Raw genomic sequence first — 24,708 nt, 5'->3', positions numbered from 1 at the left:
CTGTTAAATGGAATGATAACAGCATCTGCCTGGTGGCGTTAGAGAGAGGAGGAGCTGAGCTAACACATAGACAGCTCTCCGGATGGCACCATGGGCATCGTAAACACTCAAGACATGTTGGTCACGCCGACACTGATGCCCAGGAGCCAGGCTGAGCCCCAGACCCATCTGATTGGCCTGGGGGTGGCACCTGCCCCATGAGCATAAATCCACAGGCTGTTCACTGACCCCCAGGCAGAGACAGTTGGGACCTAAGAGCTGTGTCTGGAGGAGGCAACCACAAAGGCATGTGGAGTATGGATGAGAGAAAGTTCGCGATCAGCAGCAGGTGGGAACATGAGTGTGAGGATAAAAAGAGACTGCAGGACCCACACAGTTGGAGGAGGCACGGGATGGCAGGATGGATGGGGCAGAAAGGGTTGGGAGCGATAAGAACCCGTGTCAGCAGGAGCCATGACACAGAGAAGAAATGGGCCTTGGGGACTGTGGGAAGCTTGTCGCTGCAAGGGGACACGAGATGTCTCAACCTTCCCCAGATTACGGAAGACAGTAAGCTTATCAGACACCCCTGAGGCCAGAGATAGGGTTATTATTAATATTGTTAACATTTTACGATCAATAGTTATTAGTCAATAATATTAACAGTGATTAGGACATTGTTAATTTACTCCAATCATTAATTTCTAATACTGGACCTTGTTCTTGAGTGCTTATCATGTGGCCGTGCTAAGAATTTGATTCATGTTGCCCTCCAGACCCTTGAAGGATAGGTTCTATCTATGATCCTACCCCTTCTACAAAGGGGAAACGGAGGCACAGAGAGGTCACATCACGTGCCAAGTTCCCACGCCTCATGGTGGCAGAGCTTGATTGGAGCCCAGGTTGGTGTGATTTGTTGGCCATTCTTAGATCTGCACTCCAGGAGCTCCTGTTTTATCTCGTAAATTCCTACGGAGCTTGCATGCCGCCTGTCAGAACAGGGTGGACACAGCAGGCCTGAGACTGCCTGTTCGCCAGGCTGCCCTTGACTGGTGTCTGGGAACCTGGATTTCAGGAGGGGCTCCCTGCGCCTAAACTGTCTGTACAAAACAACATGGTTTCTACTGAACACCTGCTTTCTTTCCTTCAGGGAGTCTGGAATGTTGGAATGTTCCAGGCAGGGGGTGATAGACATGACCAGCCCTCAATAAAAACCCTGGGCGCCGAGTGTCTGATGAGCTCCCCGGTACACACGATACGTTGTCACAACTCAATGCTAGGGGAATTAGCATGTCCTGTGTGGCTCCACGGGGAGAGGACACTGGACGCTGCGCTGACCTCCCCCACACTTCCCCCGGTGCGCCTTTGCTGGCTGTGCTCGGTGTCCTTTCCTTGTGATGAATCATGGTCGAGTCCTGAGAATCTTAGTGAATCACTGAAACTAGAGGTGGTCCTAGGGACCTCCGACCCATGACCCCATAGTGAGGCTGTGCTGACCTTCTCGTAAAAGCAGTGGAAGCTCCCAACCCACTTCCCTCCACGTGGGGATGCTGTGTCTATCCCTTCCCAAGGTTCTGTGATCTTTCTTCTGCAGAGGGGGAAACTGAGGCACAGTGTCCAAGTAGCAGGAAGCCAGGTTCCCTGTGTGGATGCCTGTTTCCCACAAGTGGTGAGCCCAAGAGTCCCCCTCTTCAGCCACCACCCTTGTCCCCTCAGGCACCCTCCAGGTCATGAAGGATACAGGTCTCGATGTTGGCACCCACGATGTATCCGGCAACGTCAAAGTTGATGCGGATGAATTTGCCCTGGGAGGGTAGGGGCAAGGGCGGAGCTTAGGATCCTCTGCTTCCCAAGGGGCTGACAGGCACACCCAACCCACACTCACCCCTCCCAGAACCAGGGCAGCCTCTTCACTTTCTCTCGTTCTCCACCTGAACCCCACCTCAATCATGGGGCCCCTCGGGGGGGGGGGGTCCCTGGGGAATTCAAGGTCCAGGCCCCTTTGACTTCTTTCCTCAGGACCCAGGTCGCCAGCCCCTCCTCCCTCAGACACACCTCTTGCCTTCCCCCACCACCCTTCTACATGCCCAGCTGCCCTTTGGCTGACGTATAGCCAGGAACCGCCCTCGCCCAGCACTCACAAATCGAGAGGAGTTGTCATTCTTCACCGTCTTGGCGTTGCCAAACGCCTCCAGGATGGGGTTAGCCTGGAGAAGCTGCCGCTCCAGCTCACCCTGCGGGGGTTGGGAGATAGCACCTCAGTGAGAACCAGGGCTGGAGGTCGGGGTCTGTGTTACAGCTGGCTGAATGTGTGTGTGTGCACGCGTGCGTGTGTGTGTCTGGGTGTGTGCTGCTTTCCCACATTTGGGTCTTGCCCTTCAGTCTATTGTGAAGGGAACAAGGAAACATCTTCAAGGTACATTGTTAAGAGGAAATAAAGCAAAACAAAACAAAGAAACCAAACTGCAGAACAATACCTACAATGTGATCCCATTGATAATAAAATAAATTGAGGAAAAACACTACCAAATGAGACTCACATTTCTACAGGTATGTATACAGTTTGGAAACATTTAGAGAAAGGTCTGCAAGGATACACACCAACTGTCAACGGTGTAAGCCACTCCAAGGAAGGGGGACTGAGGGCAGGAAAGAGGAATTTCACTTTATCTGATTTTTGTTGTTGTTACAGTGAATATGTACTCATGTATTACTAATGAAATTAAGGAAAAATCTATACTATCTATGTAAAATGTTTAAAACTGGCACATCACAGGCATTCAAGAAAGAGTAATTTCCTTCCCCAACCAGACTACTCCATGGGTAGGGATCTTACTCTGAATTTCCCCACACCCACGTGGGTGTCAGAGCCAGGACCATAGGAGGTGCTCAATAAATGGCAAGCCCCTTCCCCTCCTTTCTAGCCAGGTTCCCTAGAGCATTGACTATTTCTTTTTCTTTTTTCTTTTTTTTTAACAGTTTTTCCGCTTTTTTTGGTTGACTATTTAAGTTTCCTGTAAGCCTAGTCTCTAGCCTGAGCTGGGGGTATACAGTAGGCCTGCACTAAATGGCAGTGTGGGTCTCTGGGTTGTGTGAATTCACAGTGTCTGTGGGCCCCATCTTACACATTTAGCACATCAGCAGTAAACAGTGGTTTTGGTCTCTGGGTTATTTCATGTTGGTATGTGTGGCCGGTCTGCACACGCACAGCAGAGCTAACCTAAGTGGCAGTGCAGGCTGGACCTACACACACATAGTAGAACCACACTAAATGACAGCACAGGCCCTGGGTGTGTGTATGCACTAGGGCTGCCACAAACAGGGGGCCCTGTGTGTACACAGCAGGGATGCATTAAATGACAGCACAGGGCCTTACGTGCACATAGTAGGACTGCCATAAATGGCTGTGTGGCTCCTTGGCAGATGGGACCATCAGTGCCTTGGGCCTTGTCTGCCAGGAAGACTGCGGGTTGGGGTGACCTGGGTGGCATGAGGGGCAGCATGACTTCAGGTGATTCCCTGCTACTCACATAAGACATGGCGCTGGTGGAGGCCTGAGGAGGTCACAGGACACGAGACATGGACCAGGACACGGACCGGGACACAGCACATGGAACACGGACAGACACACAGGTGAACTGGTGGTCTTGGGCGGTGGGCGGAGTGGGGGGAAGACGAGGGGCTGGGGAAACGGTACGTGGAGTGGGGTGGCCTGGGTGACCACAATGCCTCGGGTTGAATCCACTCTAGCCTTTGCCGGGTATGTGACCTCCAAACCCAATTCACCCCAGCCACGCCTTCCGTTTCTCATCTTTAACACAGGAAAATAACAACCACCTCACTGGAGTGTCAAGTGAATGTGAGCAAAGAGACAAACACTATATAAATGCTCACTTATACGGCCAACCTGGGCATTGCAGGTACCTAAATCAGGCCCGATACATAAACGGTGCTCAGGAATGTAAGCACCTACTATGCACCAAGTGCTGTTCCAAGGGCCAATAAGGCCCAGAACTGGCCTTCGCATTTCTGTCCACCCTGTTGCCACTCCCAGCATTTTATCAGACACATAGTAGGTGTAGAGGCAGCATGGGCAGCCAGGGGAAGACCCACAGTAATGGTTCTCTATGAGGGAGGCAGGGAGCTATGGGGAAGCAGGCCCTGAGATGGAGGGGGCATTGCTGGTGGCAGGGTCCAGAGCATGTTCCAAAACAGGTCACTTACCGGGACGCCTGGTTCCTTCCTGCCCTTTGGTGACGATGCCACATGGGCGAGGTACTGGATGACCTTCTTGGTGTTTTCTGTCTTCCCAGCCCCGGACTCTCCACTATGGAGGGTGGGGGTTGGGGCAGGACAAGGGGAAGTAAGAGAGGTTGGCAATGATGCCAGGTAAGCCCCACACTTTCCAAGGAGAGCCATAGCCAGCCAGGACCCCATCTCCTCCAGGAAGCCCTTCAGGATTACTCACGTGCAAAGAATGGACTGATCCTCACGATCTGTGGGGGACAGAAGGGGACATGTCACATGAGATGGTCTCTCCAGCAGGACCCCGGCCCCTTACACTGGCCACTCCCTTTTCAAAATCATCCCAGGGGAATAAGGAAAAGTTTCGGTTTTGATATGTGACCTTCCTTGATTCTAATACCCCATCTGATTCAAGCCTCTGGCTTGCTGCGTGACCCTGGGAAAGCAGCTAACCCTCTATGAGCCTCAGTTTCCTCACCTATAAAATGGAGACAATGAACTCCAACTAAACAGAATGTAATTCAGTCAACAAACTTCAGTTTGAGCCCCTTCTATGTGCTGCCTCATGCTGGACATGTGAGATTCAAAGACACGAGAGGGATATCCTGGACCCCAAGGAGGCAGTGCTAGGGGGCCCTGGGTTCAAATCCCACCTCAGCCACCCACCCACCAGTGCGACTGTGGGCAAAGCTGCACTGCTCTGCGCCTCAGTTTCCCCATCTGGAAGCCAGGGAGATGAGCTCACCTACTTCATGGGGTTGGTGGGAGGTTAAATGTGTTAATCCATGAAAAGTGCTTCGCACAGAGTAGGCTCTCAACTAACTCTTACTTTATTATACATTTATTCCTAAGATATAATAATAGGATATAATAACAGCTGAAAATTATAAAAATAAATGTATAGCAAATTAGATTATATAACCAAATAAGTGTCACCTGTGATTAAATACAAATTTATAACGTGAATATAAAACATGACATTTAAATATGTTCTATTGCACAAAACAGGTATATTACAGATTGTCTATTATACCTGCACTACAATCTCCAGAAGGAGCCTGGGGGAATCTTGTGAAAACATTGACTGCGGAGCTGCCCCTCACCCCCAGAGCTTCTGACTCAGCAGGTCTGGGCCCAAGTTTGCATTTCTGACAAGTTCCCAGGTAATACTGGTGAGCGGACCACACTCAGAACCACAGCATTACACGATGTAAACATACTATTATAACACACACTAGAAATATAGCATATGGTAAATAAGTAGAATATGTATAACAGAAATATATTGCCTCAGACTATATGTCAGATGATAGAAAGATATAAATTTAAAAATATTTAGTATATATTTTCGGATATACAAAATATTTATTAAAATATAGATGATATATAATAAATAATAAACGTATTATGTATGTTATGTGAATTATGTAATTTTAGATTGTCATGGCACGAACAGCAGCCCCTGTAACAGACATCCTTATGCAGTGTACAACCTGCCCAGCTGTACACAGCAACCCCACGCTGCCCATCACCTAAGGGACTGCCATTCACGCCATGACAATGTGGATCACGTCACCAACATAAATGTTGAATGAATGAACTCTCTAAGAATCATTGTCTCAAGAGAAATTTTGGCAAAAGACTGGCACCAATTGGCTCCCAAATGCTGCTTGTTGAGAGAAGAAACGAACACAGGGACAGATAGAAAGAGGCCTGTTCGGTAGAACCCAGAACCTCACCCACGTAGCCCTCCATTTGCGTTCCCTCGTGTCCACAAAGAAGCCTCAGAGAATCTGGACCTGTGACCTGATCCTGACCCCCAATCAGGCCCTCAGTGAAGGGCCATCTGCAGCCTCCGCAGCCCTCCGCTCACCCTGGAGCATGCTTCGGTAGGCCCCCTCAGTCACTGCGTACACGTGAGGTGGCACTTCATGGCGCTTCTTGCCGCGGTACATCTCCACAATCGCCTCTGTATAGATGGGAAGCTGCTTGTATGGGTTGATGACCACACAGAAAAGGCCGGAGTACGTCTGCAGTAGGCAAAAAAGGAGAGGGCCTCAGCTGCCTGCCTGTGACCTAGAGGGCACCACGGGGCTACCGTGTACAGTGGGGTAGGTTGTGCACTGCACAAGGACACCAGTCAAAGAGGTTGCTGTTCACATCAGGACAATGGCAGGCTGAACACATTTGTTACAAACATTTTCAGGCTGATGGTAGAAAAGAATCTTTCCAAATTGCACAAAGGTGGTATATGGGTGAGGATTCGCCGAAAGAGAAAGTGGCATTTGCAGCCATCCAGACTTGGGTCACAGCCTGTCAACACCTGGACGTACACACACATGAAATGACTGCGTGCAAACTGATCTAGTGTAGCACTCCTTATAACAGCAAAGACTGGAAGCGACCTGAATGTGTGTTCATACAACAGATTCCTATAATGCTCTCAGGGTACGGGTATGGAATGATCTCCAAAGTACTATCAAGTGAAAGGAAACAAGGTGAGAACTGTTTGCATTGAAAGGGGTGGAACAGGAATATCTTTATGTATTTGCTTGAATATACATATAATATCTTGGGGAGGGTATCAGCAGCAACTGAAACATGACAGGTATAGTCTGTGTTTTCTATTAATAACAGACTCACAGGTTCTGCTTGCACGAATTAGATTATATAACCAAATAAGTGTTACCTGTGATTAAATACAAATTTAAACACAACATCTAAATATGTTCTATTGCATAAAACAGGTATATTATAGATTGTGTATTGTACTAGTGGTCCACTCTTATTGGAGGAAATCCTAAATTTCAGGTTCCAGGTACATGAAAATAAAGATGTAATTTTTTTTTTTTTTTTTAATCCAAGTTCATGGACTCCCTGAATTTTTCCACACATCTGCTGGGCCTGGGTTCAGGACCCTGGAACTGCTTAAGAACTGTTTCAGCACACACGGGCAAGAGGCACTCAGGACAGTTAGACCACTAGAGAGCTAGCTGGTCACCTAGTAAAAGCAACCCAGAGAACTAACCACTAAGCTAGCTGGAATTAGCCAGCTCAACTAGCCAGAGAGTCAGCTGCTTAGTGGAGTAGCTAATTAACTATTAAACTAGTTAGCTACTTAGCTAGCTAGTCAGCTACTTAGCTAGTTAGCCAGGAGCTGGTTAGTTGGTTGGTTAGTAGCAGGACTGCTTTAAACTCCATGACAGCTTGTACTCCAGCAGAGCAGGGTGTGGTCACCACAGGCTGCCTGACTCCCTTTTAACGGTGGGAGGGTGGGTGGCCAGCTGGGAGCAGAACAACCGGTTTGCTGGGTGCTCCCAGGAGCTGCGGTCCCGGGCTCTCTGAGGGCGGGGCCGCCAGACCACATTCCCTGGGAGGGTATCTCATGGCTGCTGGCGCCCCAGGCCCCCACTCTTGGCTGGCGGAGGAACCCACTCCCCCATGCCACCCACCCCACCCCAGCCCTCTCCTGCAGCCACACCTTGTCACCTGGGTGACACCCCGACAGGAACCTGAGCTGGCTGCCAAGGCCAATGGGCAAAAGGCAGAGGCTGGTACACCCCGAGAGGGTCGGGGACACCCGAGTTGCTGGGTCACAGCTGAGGAAACCTTGGTGGAAGGGTCTGGAGCGGCTGCCCCAGCACACGGGGCTCTGAAGGCAGACTCACGGGGTCCAGCTCCCACCTCCACCTCTGCTCAGAGCAGTGACTCCCTCCCATAGTCTCGGTTTCCTCCTTGAGAAACCAGGAATGACACTCCCCGCTTCATTACAGAGGCTGTGGGGATAAAAACCAGCTGGCCCAAGGAGGGGCCCACAAAGGCACTGTAACATGGGTCCTGGGACTCTCGTGTTACCCATCCTGCCTGGGAGCTGAGAGCTCTCAGACTTCGAAGACGTGTCAGCCTGGGTTTCTAGCTGTGTGACTGCACATGGGATTTGCCCTCTCTGAGCCTCAGTCTCCAGCCCTGGAAAATGGGGCTTTTAACCCCCACCCCCTAGAAGGATTCTAGAGTAAAAAGCCACAATGAATCTCCCAGTGCCCCCACAGAACAGGAAGCATCACAAGTGCTCAACAAATGGGCGCCCTTCCTGCCCCCAAGCATCCCAAGCAACTAAACCCGTGACCCCAAGCAACTAAAGCCCAATAGCCTATCAGTGGCAGAAACTGAGTTTCTAGAGCCCGGGATGCCCTTCCTTTCCACTGGGCAACACTGCCTTTCCCATCACCAGTGGCCAGTCAGCAAAATAGGAAAGTATTAAGCATGGGCCCAAAGACCAGCAGGGCGGTGCTTGAATCGCACCTCTGATATTGTCTAGCTGGGTGGCTTCAGCAAGCACCTGAATCTTTCTGGGTCTCATTTTCTCATCAAATGGGGACAGGAACAGAGCTCCCTAGGGCACCTAGGGATGCTGGGAGCCATGCACGTGTTCATATTGTACATTCGCTTCTATCTGGGCTTCTGGAAACTCCCAGCTCACTTCCATCTGTCACGCCTCAATTCTCTGGTTCCTGGGCCACAGCATTCACTCAGCCCTCACCATTTTCTCCCCTGAACTTTCCCAGTTATCTTCCTAGTGCAGTAGATAGGACATAGGGCCTGGAGTTAGATGCCCAGTGTTCAAATCCCAGCTTAGCCAGTTCCTAGCTGTGGGGTGTCATCCAAGTCGTGGCTCCCCTCTCTGAGGCTCAGTTTGCCCACCTGCAGAATGGGCATGACAGCAGATACCTTATAAGGTTGTTTTGAGGGTTCGGAGTATTAATTAAAAGGCAAAGGGTGGCTCAGTGCTTTGGGGGTCCCTCTGATCTCCATGCCTTTGGTGAGATCAGGGGAGTGGCTTGGGCAGAGGCCCCTTTCCAAGGGCTTACAAAGGCGAGTGAGGCATCAGAAGGGGCCAGTGCAGCCTGGAGAAGGTGCTAACCCTATCCAGGGTCACACGGCCCTCAATTCAAATCCCACATCTGCCACCACAAGCTGAGGAGCCCTGAGCCAGTCACTGGCCTCCCACAGGAGGAGGCTTCCTCCTACCCAGATGGGAGTTAGAATTCATAAACATATTCTGATTTCATGCTTTGTGACCTTCAAATGGGTAGCTATTGGGGCCAGTTTATTAATTTTTATTTTTTTTATATATCTCATCCATCACTTATCAAAATATTCCTTCACTATTCTCATGAAAGCTTTGTAGTTTTTAAAAATATAAAACCAGAACTTTTCCTCTTAGGTTTTCAGCTAGGTATTTTATGATTTTTCATGTGGAGCCAGTTTAAATGAGCAAGTCTCACACCAGCCCTCTAAGCTGGTGTTTGGAGCATGACTCTAGGGGCAGATGACTGGGTTCAAATCTTGGCAGGACTTCTTCGTGTCTCTGTGACCTGGGAGCCATCACTTAACATTCCTGAACATCAGGTGATAACAACAGACCCGGACCCAGAAGTGAGCTGATAACCCACATGCAGCACTTAGAACAGTACTTGGCACATTGTAAGTGCTCAATAAATATTTGCTAGCCACCCACTATTATTATTTTTCATTATTATTGTCGACATTCCTTGTCAATCTCTCTAATCCTGTTTGCTCTTAATGACGCTTTGGCTGCCCATTAGAACCACCTAGAAGCTTAGTAAAAATACCAACTACCATGTCACCCTGCCAGAGATTTAAATGGGTTGGGGTGGGGCTCAGGTGTTGTATTTTTTTTGAAATTCCCCAGGTGATTCTAAAATGAAGGCAGGATTAAGAACTCCTCCCTATTCCATCTATTTGCTGTAAAGATTAGATAAGGTGAGAGACAATCAATGCTTAAGAGAAACTAGACTATCATACTCAGCCTCAGTGTCGTCAATCTGGTCTTAACCCTAAGAGGCACCACAGCCAAACGGTAGAGCCTGGAGACGGACGACTTCGGTCTGCCCACCCTCCAACTAGGTGACTTTGATCTTTCTGTGCCTCAGTTTCCTTATCTACAAAATGCTTTATAATTGTGAAGATTTATTGAGACAATATATATATTTTTTTATGTAAGTTATGTGTTCTCATTAGTTTTTGATCTTGAAGTAATGTATTATTTAATTATAACCTGCTATTAAATTTTTTTTTCCACCCGTCCCCATGAGACGATATATTTTCGAGTGCCTAGTACATGCTTGATAAATGTTAACTTGTATTGTTATTAAATCTCTCTGGGTCTCTGTTTTCTTTTAGATAAAATGGGAATAATAATAGACTACTTTGTGTAAGGTGAGAAAAAGGGAATTAATACATGGAAGGCATTTAGCACAGCCTGACATTCGATTTTCCATTCTCAAGGGTTCTCGCTAATTAGGATTACAGACCCATATCCCTTTCTCAAAACACTTTGGATGCATTATAGTTGAGAATTCAGAAAATTTATACTTCACGGAAATATTAAGGTGCGTCTACCGCATACTATTACAGAGCACCCCCAATGGAGTCTGAGCCCCGCGTGGTAATGCAATCATTTACAACTTGGCGACTCAGGGTAGGAATAGTCACACGATGTGGGATAAAGATTATAAATACCCTCACGTTAATTCACGTCGGGGTGCTGACACCCAGGTTCCCACCCTGGGCAATGCCCTCCCAGGCAGGAGGCCACTCACATAGATGAGGCCAGAGTAGTACCGCTCACGGAGGTTATGCAGCACCGAGGCCTCGTTGAGGCAGGTCAGCTCGGCCATGTCCTCAGCCTTGCTGAACTTGGGCGGGTTCATGCGCTGGACCTGGTCCCGCGGAAGCCGCAGTCGCCGCCCACTCTCCGCCAGCTCCACTTCGGCCTCCTCCTCGCCCTCATCCCGCAGCGCCGCCGCCTCGAACCCGTGTAGCTCTGAAGGCACCCATACCAGGCGCCGTGCTGTCCACTCCACCTGCGGGGAGGTGCCCGAGCCCCCAGGCCCGACACCCGCGCCTGGCCCACGGGGTGCAAACAGGTACGGCTGGGCCGCCTCTGGCACTGGGCCGGTCCTGGGGGGCACCTTCCGCCCGGGCACAGTCATGGTCACTGCTGCCATGGTCTACAGGGGAAGAGAAGAGAACTGATGTCAAGTGGGGCTCCATCCCCATCCCAAATCCCCCAGGCAATCCCCACTGCCTTTTTCACCAAACCTCTTTTTACACATCTGCAAAATGGGTCCACAGATCTCTTTACTCATTTTATTCATTTACCCCTCCATTCATTCTTTCATTCGTTCAATACTTATCTGATAAGTCAGGCTGTGAGCCAGGCACTGTTCAAGGCATTGGCCATATAGCAAAGAACAAGCTAGAAAAAGACCCCTGCCTCCATAAGAGGTTTACATGCTAGCCCTGTGTCGTCAAATAAGGGAGTCACTGGGCACTTGAAATGTGGCAAGTGCGGCTGAGGAAATGAATTTTTAATTGTATTCGACTTTAATTAAATTTAAATATAAATAGCCCCATGTGACTACTGGGCACTTGAAAATGGAGAATCCAACTGAGATGCGGTTCTAAGTACAAGATACACACCAGATTTCTATTTGATGACATATTGCAATAATGTTTGAGACGTATTGGGTTAAAAAACGTATCATTAACGTTAATGTTACCTGTTCCTTTTTACTTTTTTTTTCTAATGTTGCTACTAGAAAATTTTAAATTATACATTTGGCTTGTATTATATTTCTATTAAATAGTGTGGCTGTAATCCTAGAAGACAGATAAAAAGAAAAATAAGTAAATTATATAGTACGTTAAATGATGAGAAATGCCAAGGAGAAAAATAAGGCAGGATGTTAGGGTTGAAGGGTGTTGCAGTTTTAATTGGAGTGGTCAGGGAAGGCCTCTCTGATGTGGCATTTGAAAAAAGATCTGAGGGAGATGAAGGGAGCGAGCCATGGGAATGTTGGGAGGAAAAGTATTCCAGGCTGGGAGAATAGCCAGTGCAAAGGCCCGGAGGCAGGTGTGCCTGTACGTCTGTGGCATTGCGACAGGCCAGTGAGGCTGGAGCCAAGCCTCCCAGGGGGGACGGGTGGTAGATGAGGTAAGATTGGGGACAAAGGGGACCAGATTAGATCATGATGAGGACTTTGAGCTCTTAGATATGAACCCTAGAAAGGTATCAATCTAATTTCTGTCACTCGGGTTCCCAGACTACCTCTGGTCTACCCCATGCCTGCAGAACAGACGTGAATCTCTTCCCTCAGTTAACAGTGCCTTCCTTCCTTGTGACCTGGCTTCCTTCTCTTTATAATGGGAAGACTGGACCCATTCATTCCTTCTTCCTCCAGTCAGTCAACCTTCCCTGAGGCCGTTCAAGTACCAGGTTCTGCCCCAAGTCTGGGGACCCTGAGATGAGTCAGACAGGACCCTGCCTCGAGGAGCTCCTGGTCTGGGGTGATCCAGCTCTAGTCTCAGACCATCATAACCCAGTGTGAGCTGAAAGCTATAATGGAGGCACTGGGTGAGCCAGAATGTGCTAGACCCCTCCCCGCGCTCAAAGGGGCCACAGTACAGTAGTGAACAGACCACAGCAATTCTAGAACAGTCTAAGCACTGGTCATGAAAAATACTCTCCCTGTCTTGTGGCCCGTTCCTGACGGAGACTTTATTCTCTTCCACTGCCCCAGATGTCCACTTCATGGCCCTACCACACCAGTCACAGGAACAGCCCAGTATTTCTGTCTCCTCTACCTCGGGGCTTCTGCCCCTGCCCTCCAGGCCCCTCACCTCCAACACACCCCTGGAAAAGTCCCTCCCAACACTCAGCTCCTCTTAAAGCTTCCCCAGATCTGGTCCCATCAGGCTCTTGTCTTTCCCGCAGAGCCTCTGCCACCCAGAAACCTGGTCCAGGTGACATGTCCCACATCCTCCCAGACCCTCTCCTCACCTGCCCAGTACCAGCAGTCCTAGTCCCCAGAGACCCCTGATGCTCTCTGGCCTCAAACCCTGGGCCCCTGCACTCAAACAGCAGGGTTCTATCACGAGCAAATGGTGTTTCTCCACCTCCCAGACCCCAAATTGCCAAAGCTCACTCCAGGCCTCCTGTGCCGCCCTGATGAGCCTGTCCCTGTCCCTGGGACTTTACCCCCACCTTCACCCTACTCTGCCCCACCCACTTCCTCTCTGGCCAACGGCCTTTGACCAGGAAGAGTTCGGGAGTTTTTGCAATCACCGAGTCCTACGCTTTCCCTCCCTAGAGCCAGGAACGCAGACTCCCAGCACCCTCCTTCTCCAGACTGAGGAGCCCAGGCCCCCAGCACCCTCCTTCTCCAGACTCAGGAACCCAGGCCCCCAGCACCCTCCTTCTCCAGACTGAGGAGCCCAGGCCCCCAGGACCCTAATCTTCCAGGACCCTGGAATCTGAACCCTCAGCCCCTTCCTCCCTTGGACCCATGAGTCCTGGCACCCTCACCTCACTGTAGCCAGGTGAGAGGTGAGGGTGCCTGGGGACTGATTCTGAGAACTGACAACAGCCCACATGGGCCCGGCCTGCAGGCCTCCTCTGTGAGCCCCTCTGACAGCCGCACCCTCTTTAACACCTCTGCCAGGGCTCATTACTGTCACCAGGGCAGGTGCTTTCACCTGCCCTGGGAGGGGCAGAGAATGCTGGGCTGGAAAAGGAAAAGGAGCCAGGGATCCGCCCCTGAGGCAGGGATTGGGGCCCTTGGCATCCAGCCCTCTGACCTCAGATAAGCGCTTGTATTCAGGAGCCCCCTGTGCCCCCAGACCCACAAATCTTTTCTCAGACCCAGGAGTCCAGACCTCCAGCCCCTCCTCCCTCAGGCCCAGGGGTCCAGCCCCCCAGCCTCCACCCTCAGACCCAAGAGGCCAGGCCCCCACCAGACCCAGGAGTCGGGACCCCCAGCCCCTGCCCCTACAACTCACGAGTACAGGTCCTCAAACCCCTCTTCCCTCAAGACCCGGGAATCCAGGCCCCCAGCCCGGAGTGCCTTCCTCCCTCGAGACCTAGGAGTCCCGGCTCCCAGAGCCGTCCTTACTCAGACTGGAATTCCTGGCCCCCAACCCCCCTCCTCGGATCCAGGAATCCGAGCGCCCAACCCCCATCTCCCCGAGACCCATGAGCCGGGTCGCCGACCCCTAACACCGCAGATCCCTCGGGCTACCTGGGGGAGCCGGCCGTTTCAGGAAGCGGGAAGATGGGGAGGGGATACGGGAATCCCAGGTCCGCTCCAGAGCTCTCAGGTGCGGCTACCTCCGCGGTCCAGCGCGGGGCGGGGCCACGTCGCGTCACCAGGAGGAAGCCTGGCTCTGATGTCACCCAGCACCTGCCGGCCTAGGGAAGGGGGCGGGCCCGGGAGCCGCCAGGCCCTGGACAGGAGGATGGGGGAAGGCGGGGAAGAGCCCGTTGCGAGGCGGGCGGGGGCGGCGGCGCCAGGGCTCCCCACTTCTGACCGGTAAAGGCCAGGCGCCCACTGCGGAGAGGTTGGAGGACTCCGGGGTTCGAATCCCGCTCAAGCTGTCTCTGGGCCGCAACTTTCCGCTCTGTGAATTGCGGCCAGTGAAACAAATAAAACGACGTGGGAGAAAGTGCCCAGCTCAGTGCTTACACAAGTAATGCCTCTCAAATCGTTTAATCTCGCTGAGCCTCAGTCCCTCCCGCCCTGGAAATGGGACAAAACCCACAGAGGGTAGGTACGAGGAGTACTAAAGAAGAGGACGACACGTTCGCTATTCTGGCTTGCGGAGCTTCAATCACGCCATGGGTGAAATGAGGACTAAATAGTGGTGAGCACACCTACTGTGTGCCTGGTGTTTTCTGCTCTCAGAACAGCTCCCTGAGTTTTAACTCACACAATGATCTCAAAAAACCACTGAGATGGGGACGATCGGCATCTCCATTTCTCTGATGGGGAAACCGAGGCACTGAGAGGCGAAGTAACGCACTCAAGGTCATACAGTCAGTAAGAGAGCTCGGATCGTTTTCTGCAGTTAGAACGAGGGGTTTGGGGAAGAACGTGTCGTAGGTCCTCAAAGGTGTTACTTTTCTCGTCCCACTTGGTGCCTCTTGAACCCACTTCCCCATCTACGCCATAGGGACCGCAGCCTTCCTCAGGGAACTGCTATGGGTTTAAAAAGGCGAAGGCACCCAGCACACAGCTGGTCTCTCAAGTGTTGTCCTCAACCCCATCCCCCTGCAGTCACCGCCTCTGTCCAGCCTCGGTTTTCCTCTCCCTGTAAAATGGGTACAATATAGGCCACCTCGAGTTAACGTAATTAAAGAGCATTATTTAATTATAAAAACAAAAGCTTCCAAGTACATTGCAGGCGCTCAAGTATGTCTCTCCCCACCCTGATGCCTCTGCGAGTCATGATCCCTGTCTCTGGTCCGCAATTTTTACAAGTGCAAACAGACACTGTCATCTGGGGGCGGGGGATTGAAGGCGATGACTCAGGTATTAAAGCGTCCAAGGTCCCAAAGTGAGCCTCAGTTTCTCCATCTGCGGAATAGGCCCAGGGCCGCCAGCTAGTACCCCGACCCTGCCTTGCACACAGTAGAAATTCAAGTTGGGGGAGTCTAAACGCCCCGCCCCGCCCCCCCCCGCCGCAGTCCCGCAGCGCGCCCAAGGTGAGTGTCCCCGTCGTCACTCCTTCCCCCCCGCCCGGGCCGAAGCCTCCGGGGCCCCGTTTGCAGCCCTGAGGCCCCAGCCACCCCGGACCCAGTCCCGCTCCGCCGCCTCCGGCGGGCAGCGGGCCCCGGGCACTCACCGGCTTCCAGAGCCGTCCCGAGGCTTCGGCCTGAGGAGAAAGAGGGGAGGACCCGCCTGGAAAGCCCCGCCCACACGAGCGCAGCAGCGACCAATCGGCGCCCTCTGCGGCAAGCTACGGCCCCGCCCATGGGGGGACGCGCCCGCCAATCAAGAGGAGCGGCTGGCAGGCGGGGCCAATCAGAAGTTGCTGGAGTGTGCCAGCCGTGGGAAAAGGACCGAGCCGGAGCCTGGAGCTAGGCGGAGCGGTCGTGGGCGGGACCAGAGGCCTGAAGTGCAGCAGGTGCGACCAATAGCGAGGCGCAGGAGGTGGCCGGGGGCGGGAGACCCAAGGGACCTGGGTGAATGGGCGGCTTTGTACGCGAAGCATGAATGGGGGCCTTTGTGAGGGCTAGCGTAGGGGAGCGACTGGAGGCCGGAATGCCTGGATCCCTGGGGAGCTGGCGGGCAGGAGAGACCGGAGAGAGAATTCACTTTTGTCGAATGCCGACCGCGTACCAGGCACTCTCCCAGGCTCTCACCCACTGGGAAGGTGTGGGCGATACTGTCGGTAAATAATGATCATTTATTGAGTGCCCGGTGTGTGCCAGGAACTGTGCTAAGCGCTTTACCTGCATGATCTCATTTAATCTTTACAACTACCCTTCGGAATTGATGTTATTAAGATCTTCATCTTCCAGATGAGGTAAACCGAAGCTTAGAAAAAGAGGGTGTTAATTGCCAAAAGTCATAGAGCTGACAAATGGCAGAGCAAGGACTTGGATCCCGCCAAATCGGACTCCGGAACTTGTGCTCTTAGCCACTATACTACACCCAAACGTTGGTTAGTGCTTCCCAATTTGCAGATGGAAAAACGGAGGCTAAGGAGAGGAAGTCAGCTTCTGAAAGTCGCAAAGGGAAGGCTCTGCTGAACCCCAAGGTGATGACCATGTCTGAAGCTCACCTGTTGCTGGTGAGTTCTGCACAACTGGTCTTTGAGCTGTGTCCCCATTTTACAGGTGTATACTAGGCTCCAGAAGAGAACACCTGGAGTGGGAACTGAGGGCTGCACTCCAATCAAGCCCCAGCCAGCTGCTCAACAGCTGTTGCTGGCCTTTTTTGAGGTTCCATTTATTTCTGCATCTGTAAAATGGGAATGATGGCCTCTGCCTCCCCTTTGATAGTCACCCCCCACACACACACACATAGTCTACTGCCAATGCGAACCTGTCAAACTCTGTTCAGACTGCTCCCCTTCTCTGTTCAAAACCTTTCATGGCTCTATCTCAGAGTAAAAGCTGATGTCCACACCTTGGCCCACAAGCCCTACACAATGTGGCCACCCTGCGACTCTGTCTGATCTAATCTCCCATTCTCCCCTTCATTCCATTCCAGCTACACTGGCCTCCTGACTGTTCCTCAACTCCTTAAACACTCCCCAGGCATGGTCCTGCCTCAAGGCCTTTGCATTTGCTTTTCCTTCCACTAAGAATGCTCTTTACCCCGGTTTTACATGGCTGCCTCGTCAGGTCTCACATCGTCAGGTCTGCTCCAGTGTCACCTCCTTCAGAAGGCCTTTCCTGACCATTCTATATAAAACAGTTCCCCTCATCACTCTCCCCATGACCCTGCTTTGTTTTAGCTCATAGCACTGGTAATGTTTGCTTATTTGTTTATCTGTTTATCCTCTGTGTCCCCACTAGGAAGTAAGTCCCATGAGGGCAGGGATCTTTTGTTTTGTTCAGTGCTGGATTCTTAGGGCCTGGCACAGGTAGGTGCTCAATAACTGTTGAATCAAAAGTAACAAGTCCTTGTATTGTGTGAATGAAATGAGTTAATGCATGCAAGGAGCTTAGTGGGGTCCTGCCATCAGATAAATCTCAATAAACAAGCATTGATTGTTATTACCATTGTTATTTATCGCCGTACACATAGCCTTCTGATAGTATGCAGGACAGAAACAAGATAGAGAGAGAAAGTCTAGGACGGGGGAAGAAGCCAGAGAAAGGGAAAGGGAAAGGTGGAGAGGTAAGAGATGGGAGGAGAGAGCTGGACTTGGGTGGAGGACAGACACAGGTGCAAGCATCCAACTCCCAAAGCATTTGCTTGGCAGAAAGAAGCTTTGAAGTTGCCATGGCACTGCCCATTATTTGCAGATGGGGAAACTGAGTTCTAGGGAGGGGAGGATCTTACTGAGGCTACCTGCAGTGATGATACAGCTCACATGTATGAGGCCTGGTTTTCTGCTGGGAACATGACCATCATTATCTCAATGCATCCTCATTATTTCACTGTCATTACCCCACTTTGCAGGCCAGTAACATGCCCAGAGTCTTCTGGCTGCTCCTGGTGGCAGATCTGGGCTCAGATTGTAATAGGTCACACTCGTGAGTCTATGCTCTTAACCAAGACAGAGCTGAAGGCCCCTGTTACTCTGGCAGAGTGTCCTCCTTGAAAGCCTCCTACAGAGAGGATAACAGGAGCTGCTGTTTATTGAGTGCCAACTGTGTGCTGGACATTGTGCCCTTTGTATGTATTAACTCATTAGATTCAACAATCCTATGAGATTGATGCTTTTATTATCCCCATTTGACTGCTAGAAAACTGAGGCTCAGACAGATGAAAATCCCATGTGTCTGAGGGCACCAAGGAAGGGTGTGGACTGGAACAACAGAAATTCAAACTGAAATCAGGCTCTGGCACCCACAATCTAACCATATTCTCCCAGATAACTGGTGATGTCATCAATGCCATCCAGGATTAAATCTACCTGGCAACTAGTGATGTCATCATTCCCACCAAGGGAGATGTCATTAATGCTGCTCACTCTGTGGGATAATTGATGACATCATTGAATGATAATATTGAGCGTCTTTTTGCTGAGGGCATTCTAGGAGGTGGTCACCTGTGCTAAGCATTTTAATAGTTGCTGATATTTATTGAGCACTTACCGTATGCCAGGTGCAGTTCTAAGCCCTTTGTATGTATTAAATCCCATAATCCTCCCAATAACTCTAAGTGGTAAGTACCATTTTACAGATGAGGACATTGAAGGAAAGCTGCTCAAGGTTGCACAGCTAGAAAGCCTCAGTCTGAATTTGAACCCAGGTAGTCTGGCTCCAGAGCTTGGGTTGTGGATCACCATATGAAACCACTAAGGTGGCCGAGACCCAGGAAACCAAGTTGGAAGGAGACACTCCACTGCCTCAGAGCCCTCCATCTGTCCTCCTTCCAAATCTGCCAGAAAGGGTCCCCAGGATTAAGCCCCACACTCATTGCGTTGATGGTCAAGCCATACCCACCCTGCATCTATTTCTCCCCTCCTCCCCCAGCACTGGGATTGTCCCCATTAAATTGTGAGCCTCTGGCTGTCAGGGGCCGGGTCTGATTCCTCAGTGGGTCTTCAGGGTACAGCATAAACTGCAGTAGAGATGGAACTCAGAAAATGGAAGTGGATGGAATATCAGAATGGATGCGTAACGGGGGGAAAGAAAATGGGAATATGGGAGAATTCCGAGTTCCTAGAAGAGAGGAATTCCTGCCAGCTGACACAGCTCTCATTATTCTTAACTCATAACTACCCTTGTTATGGAGAATCTGAACAATGGGCAGCACAGGTGTAAGAAAAAAGCCAGCGGGGCTCCAAGTTCATGTAGGAAAATAAAATGTTGGAGCTGAGAAGGGAGGAGACAGGAGAGCCTCTGTGGAAGAGGGTTTGGGGGCATTTTTGAGTGAGGAAAAATATTGGGGGAGAAGCTTCTGTGCCTGGTGGGGGCTAAGGGGACCTTAGTAGGAAAACAGAGGGACAAAGACCATGCTAAGTGTCACTGTGAGTCTTGACTGTAATCCTGCCTGGGCATTTTCTCTGTGGCAAGATTTCAATGGTTCCAGTATTTTATTTTTGTCACTGGGCTGTTGTTTTCCTGCATGTGACTCAGAGCTGGAAATGGCTCTGGGACAAGAGAAAGCTGGCGGCCTCCCTCGTGTGGGTCACAGATGAGTGAAGGGCCCCATTATGCGACAACAAATATTTATTGAGTGCCTACTATGTACCAGGCCTTGTTTTAGACCAGGGGCCAGCAAACATTTCCTGGAAAAAGCCAGACAGTAAATATTTCAGCTTCAAAGGCCAGATGGTCGCTGCTGTAAGCTATTTCACTCACCCTTGTAGCAGGTAAGCAGCCATAGATAATATATAAATGAATGGGTGTGGTTGTGTTTCAATAAAATAAGAGGTGGGAGGATTTGGCCTGTGGGCCATAGTTTGCGGACATACCCTTGTTGCTAAAGCTGAGGAGATGGAGAAAACAAAGACATAATCAATCACAGGTCTCACAGAATTTAGACATTAATCTGCTCCTACACAGCAGGTAGAGGGAACCTGTTTACATCTAAGTGAAGTGCACCCCTGCCTCCAGAGTTAAAGCAAAGTCCTCACCCTTTGTCCTCTCTCTACCTTCACCTCCCAACCTCTCCCTCTTGATTACTCTGCTCCAACCACATTGGCCTCCTGGAAGCTTCTCAAACACACCAGGCTCAGCCCTGCCTCGGGACCTTTGCACATGTCATTCTCGCTACTGGAATGCTTTTCCCTTAGATAACCACTTGGGCCCCTCATCTTCTTCCAGGCTTTGCTCAAGTATCACTCCTCTGTGAGGCCTTCTCTGAGCACTTTCTCTCCTGATACCCCTCCCCTGCTCTCAATTTTCTTTTACCACAGCACTCAGCCTCCTCCAGTCTGCCAGTAATTGACTTCTTAAATGTATTGCTTATTGTCTGATGACCGCAACTAAAAGGTCAGCTCCTCATGAGTGAGGATTTTTGTCTGTCTTGTTTCCTGCTGTGTTCTCAGTGCCTAAAACAGAACCTGGCACACAGTAGATACTCAACAAATACCTGCCAAAGGAATGAATGCATTCTGGTGGTAGACACAGACCTAACAAGTGAACGTGTAATTACAGACCACAATGGCAAGTCAGGACAAGTGCCGCAAAGAAAAAGGAAAGGAGGGCAGGAGAGGGAATTATTTTAGAAAGGGCATCAGGGAAGGCTTCCTGAGAAAGGGACATTAGAGTGGAAGGATCATATGACAGTTGATACTGATGAATAAATAAACAAATGGATGGATGTGTGTAAGTGATGGAATAAATGGATGAATGGATAAATACATGGGTGATTGAGGGCATCGATGACAGTTTGGATGGATAAATGAATGAATGGAGGGTATACACAATGAGTAAATAAGTAAATGGGCAAATGGATGGAAGAATCAATGAATCAATGGATCCACAAATGGATCAATGGAAGGTCAACTTGACCTTCAAAGAGTGTCCAGAATCTGACCCCTTCTTGCCACACCCACTGCCACCATTCTGGTCTAATCAACCCAACCCCACCTCCTGCCTTGACCATTGCAGTCACCTCCTTTCTGGTCTCCCTGCTTCTGTTTCTTGACTTCCTCACTCTATTCCCCAAATCAGCTCATGCCCCTCCTCAGCTCAGAGCCCTCCCAGGGTTCCTATCTCATTCAGAATAACAGTGAAGTCCTCACCGTGAGCAAAAGACCCTGCAGGATATGGTCCCCTATGTCCCCTCCTTAACCTCACCTCCCACCCTCTCCTCTCACTCACTGCGCTCTATCCACACCACTCAGTGCCGTGAATACACCTGGCATACTCCCACCTGAGGACCTTTGCACGGACTGTTGCCTCTGCCTTGAATACTCTTCCTCCCGGACATTGCCAGGGCTCGCTCCCTGCATTGATTCAGGTCTTTGTTTAAATGTCGCCTTAGTCCTGAGGCCTTCTCTGACCACTCTGTTGAATATCCAACCAGCCCCTCGGAAGCTTCTCTCCTGTTTTCGTTGTCCATAGCACTGCTAACCTTTACATATTATATCATATATTATATCAACATATTATATCATTTACTTATTCGCGGTTTGTTATTTATTGTCCGTCTCTCTTTGACCACAGAGTATCAGCCCTAGAGTGGGCGAGGAACTGATTATTTACTGCTCTGTCCCCAGCACCTAGGACAGTTCCTTGCACACAGTTAGTACTCCTTAAATATCTGTTGCAGAGATGAAATAAACCCTTTAGGCAATTCTACTTGAGCTGGTAGAATGACGGTGAACTTTTACCTCCTTGTTACTCTTACTTGCTGCTGGCATTTTCTAAAATGACAATCGTTGAGAAAAGGTTATTTTTAAAACATTATTTTCTTTTTGAGGTAAGACCATTTTAATTACACAAGGTGGAAAATTTCAAATAAGAGGGTAACATTTCCCTTGACCAGCACTTTCCTTCTCACTTCCCCTTCCAGATGTACCCCTGATAATATTTTGGTGTGGCTTCTTCAGAAAATATACTATTTATTTACATCAGGGGTCAGCAGACAAAAGTCTGTAGGCCATATCTGGCCCTCGGCCTGTGTTTATAAATAAAGATTTATTGGCACACAGCCAAGCTCATTTTTTTATGTATCACCTATCGCTTCTTTCACACTATAAGGGCAGAGTTGAGGGATTGTCATACAGACTGTATGATGCTCAAAGCTGAAAACATTTACTATTTGAGACTTTATAGGAAGTTTGCTAACCTCTGACTTATACACATGGATAAGTAACTGAGAAATATACCCTGTGATCTCGTGTTTAGGAAGTAGGATAATATTTGATATATTACACTGTGGCTTACTATTTTTACTTGGCAATATGCTTTGGGGAACTTTCCATGCCCCAACATTTACATTCACCTTAATCTTTTTCACACCTGCATGACAGTCCATAGTCACAGTCTGTACTCCCTTGGACCTCTCTCCTATTGATGGTGCTTTCTGTGGTTCCTCATTTTTCACCTTTGCAAATGATAACTCAGTGAACATCCTTCTTCCTACTTCCTTAAGTGCATGTAGAGATATTGCTGGCTTAGAGTATAATGCAGTTAAGATATTAACAGGTATTGCTAAAGTGCCACCCACAACAATACTAGTTTCCTTTTTAGGAAAGAAAAGGAAAAAGAAAGTAATCCGGTCAAGTGTTTACTACACGGCTGTTCTGTGAAAGGTTCCACCCCAGGGGGAGGTTCATCCATAATTTCCTGCCCCCAGCATGCACCATGGACATTCTCAGCCCCTTGGGCTGACTGTTCCCTTCTCCATCCTTCTCTGCCTGGTAAAATGCTGATAGCACCTCGGATCCCCCTTAGATAATTGGATAGAATTTTGTGACATTAACTACACACATATCCTGTTTCCCAGCAATCCCATTTCCAAGTAGGAACCCACAGGAAAGGGTGACACAGGTGGCATACAAGGACATATCTAAAGATGCCCAGGCCAGCATTGGGTGGGAGTGGAGTCATGGAGAACACCATGGGGTCTGTTACTTGGGGATTGGGTAAGTAAAAGAGAGTGGATTCCCTCATGGTGTTCTAGAAGCAAGAAGTCAGAGTTATACAAGTGATAAGGAGAGATCCTAAAAATGTAATGTTGAGTGGAAAATATAAGAAACAAAATCGGTCTATAGCACAATTAAAAAGATATAATTTATATCTTTTGTATCAATTTAGAAGGTGGAGATACGCACTGTCTCCACTGTCTGGTGTGCGAGTGTTTACAGCTACCCAAGGATGTATGAATGTTAAATGTGTTGGGTTTGTCCATGGGGTGCTGGGGAGGGAACGGGGTGGGCAAGAGAATTAAAGGGAAAAAGAAAAAAAGAAAGCAAAATAGAGTATGGACAAATGATAGAGAGATAAGAACTGAAACTATGATGTAACTCTATGCGCCTAACTCCACGCCCAGCCAAAGGATCCATCTTAGGGGGCCGTCTTTTCTTGGAGGTCTTCCCCCACCCTTCACTCCTTCCCCAACCAGATTCTGTCATGCCCTCCACTCAGTTCCCACCATGCCTTCTGCTAACACCATTAAAGCACAAGTTCATTGGATTGAGACTGTGTCTGTAGTGGTCTCCCCAACCAGAGCAGGAACATTTTGGGGATGGGGAACAGAGTCTGTGCCTCAATTTTCTTAATCTGTGGAAGGGGGTAATGATCAAAGTACCATATAGAGTTATTGGAGGGTTAACTTGAATAAGTTACTTGATTTCTGTAGGCCAAGTGCAGTGATTTTGGCACACTGTAAACAATAAATATTGGCAGGTATTACTATTATGATTATTTTTGAGAGTGGCCTCAGGGCATTGGGAAAAGCCTCCCCCCAATGCCTCCTCCTTTAGGAAGTCTTCCATGATTTCTAGTAGGGAGCTCTGTCAGCGGCTGTGGCCCCTCCATAGCCTCTTCCCCAGGTGTGGGCACTACCTGCTCACCTGTTGGTCTCCTCCGCTGATCTGGGACCTCCTCAACGGCAGGGACCAGGGTCGGTTCACCTCGGGTTTCTCAGAGCCCAGCATAGTGGCCGATGTCCCTTGGGCTTCCAGAACTGACTACCCATCTGAATAGCAAGCTGGAAGGACAGATAAGGCAGGTGTATAATTAACGAATATATGGCCAGCTGTATATGATAACATCCTGGTGACAGAGTAGAAACCATATGTACGAGAGTCCCCATCTGGTTTCACCCTGTCCTGCCTCCTTCCCATCACTCCCTGGAGGTTCCCTGTATTCCAGCCCCGTGGTTGGCACACCTGTCCCAGGACCCACCTCTGAGCCTCAGCCTGAGCCCTGGCAGGACCCTGTCCTTTAAATGTCCTTCCTTCCCCTTCTATTTGCACCTCGGCAGGTGATAGAAATGTGCCCAAGCAACAGTCATGCCTAACCCTCGTGAGCCTGCCTTCCCG

General features: G+C 49.8%; 1 protein-coding gene across 9 annotated transcripts in view; it reads right to left on the bottom strand.

The window, feature by feature from the left end:
• Window positions 1–15,974, bottom strand: part of MYH14 (myosin heavy chain 14) — an 83,951-nt gene extending 67,977 nt beyond the window's left edge. For 3 of the 9 annotated variants that reach the window (XM_081031130.1, XM_081031134.1, XM_081031135.1), the window contains exons 1-8: window positions 14,328–14,478; window positions 10,848–11,258; window positions 6,098–6,254; window positions 4,448–4,475; window positions 4,204–4,306; window positions 3,510–3,533; window positions 2,121–2,213; window positions 1,721–1,784 (exon numbers count right to left, since the gene is read on the bottom strand). In XM_081031130.1, coding sequence (XP_080887256.1) covers window positions 1,721–1,784; window positions 2,121–2,213; window positions 3,510–3,533; window positions 4,204–4,306; window positions 4,448–4,475; window positions 6,098–6,254; window positions 10,848–11,255 — 877 coding nt within the window. In that variant the 5' untranslated portion in view covers window positions 11,256–11,258; window positions 14,328–14,478. Of the gene's footprint in view, window positions 1–1,720; window positions 1,785–2,120; window positions 2,214–3,509; window positions 3,534–4,203; window positions 4,307–4,447; window positions 4,476–6,097; window positions 6,255–10,847; window positions 11,259–13,090; window positions 13,254–14,327; window positions 14,479–15,930 lie in introns of those variants that run through there. The other 6 variants (XM_081031132.1, XM_081031136.1, XM_081031133.1 and 3 more) reach the window with 4 other exon arrangements.
• Window positions 15,975–24,708: the final 8,734 nt, after the last annotated feature.

This window comes from Rhinolophus hipposideros (genome assembly GCF_964194185.1).
Source record: "Rhinolophus hipposideros genome assembly, chromosome: 21".
NCBI lineage: Eukaryota > Metazoa > Chordata > Mammalia > Chiroptera > Rhinolophidae > Rhinolophus > Rhinolophus hipposideros.
The sequence above is the reverse complement of the archived record's forward strand: the minus strand, read 5'-3'. Positions and strand labels throughout refer to the sequence as shown.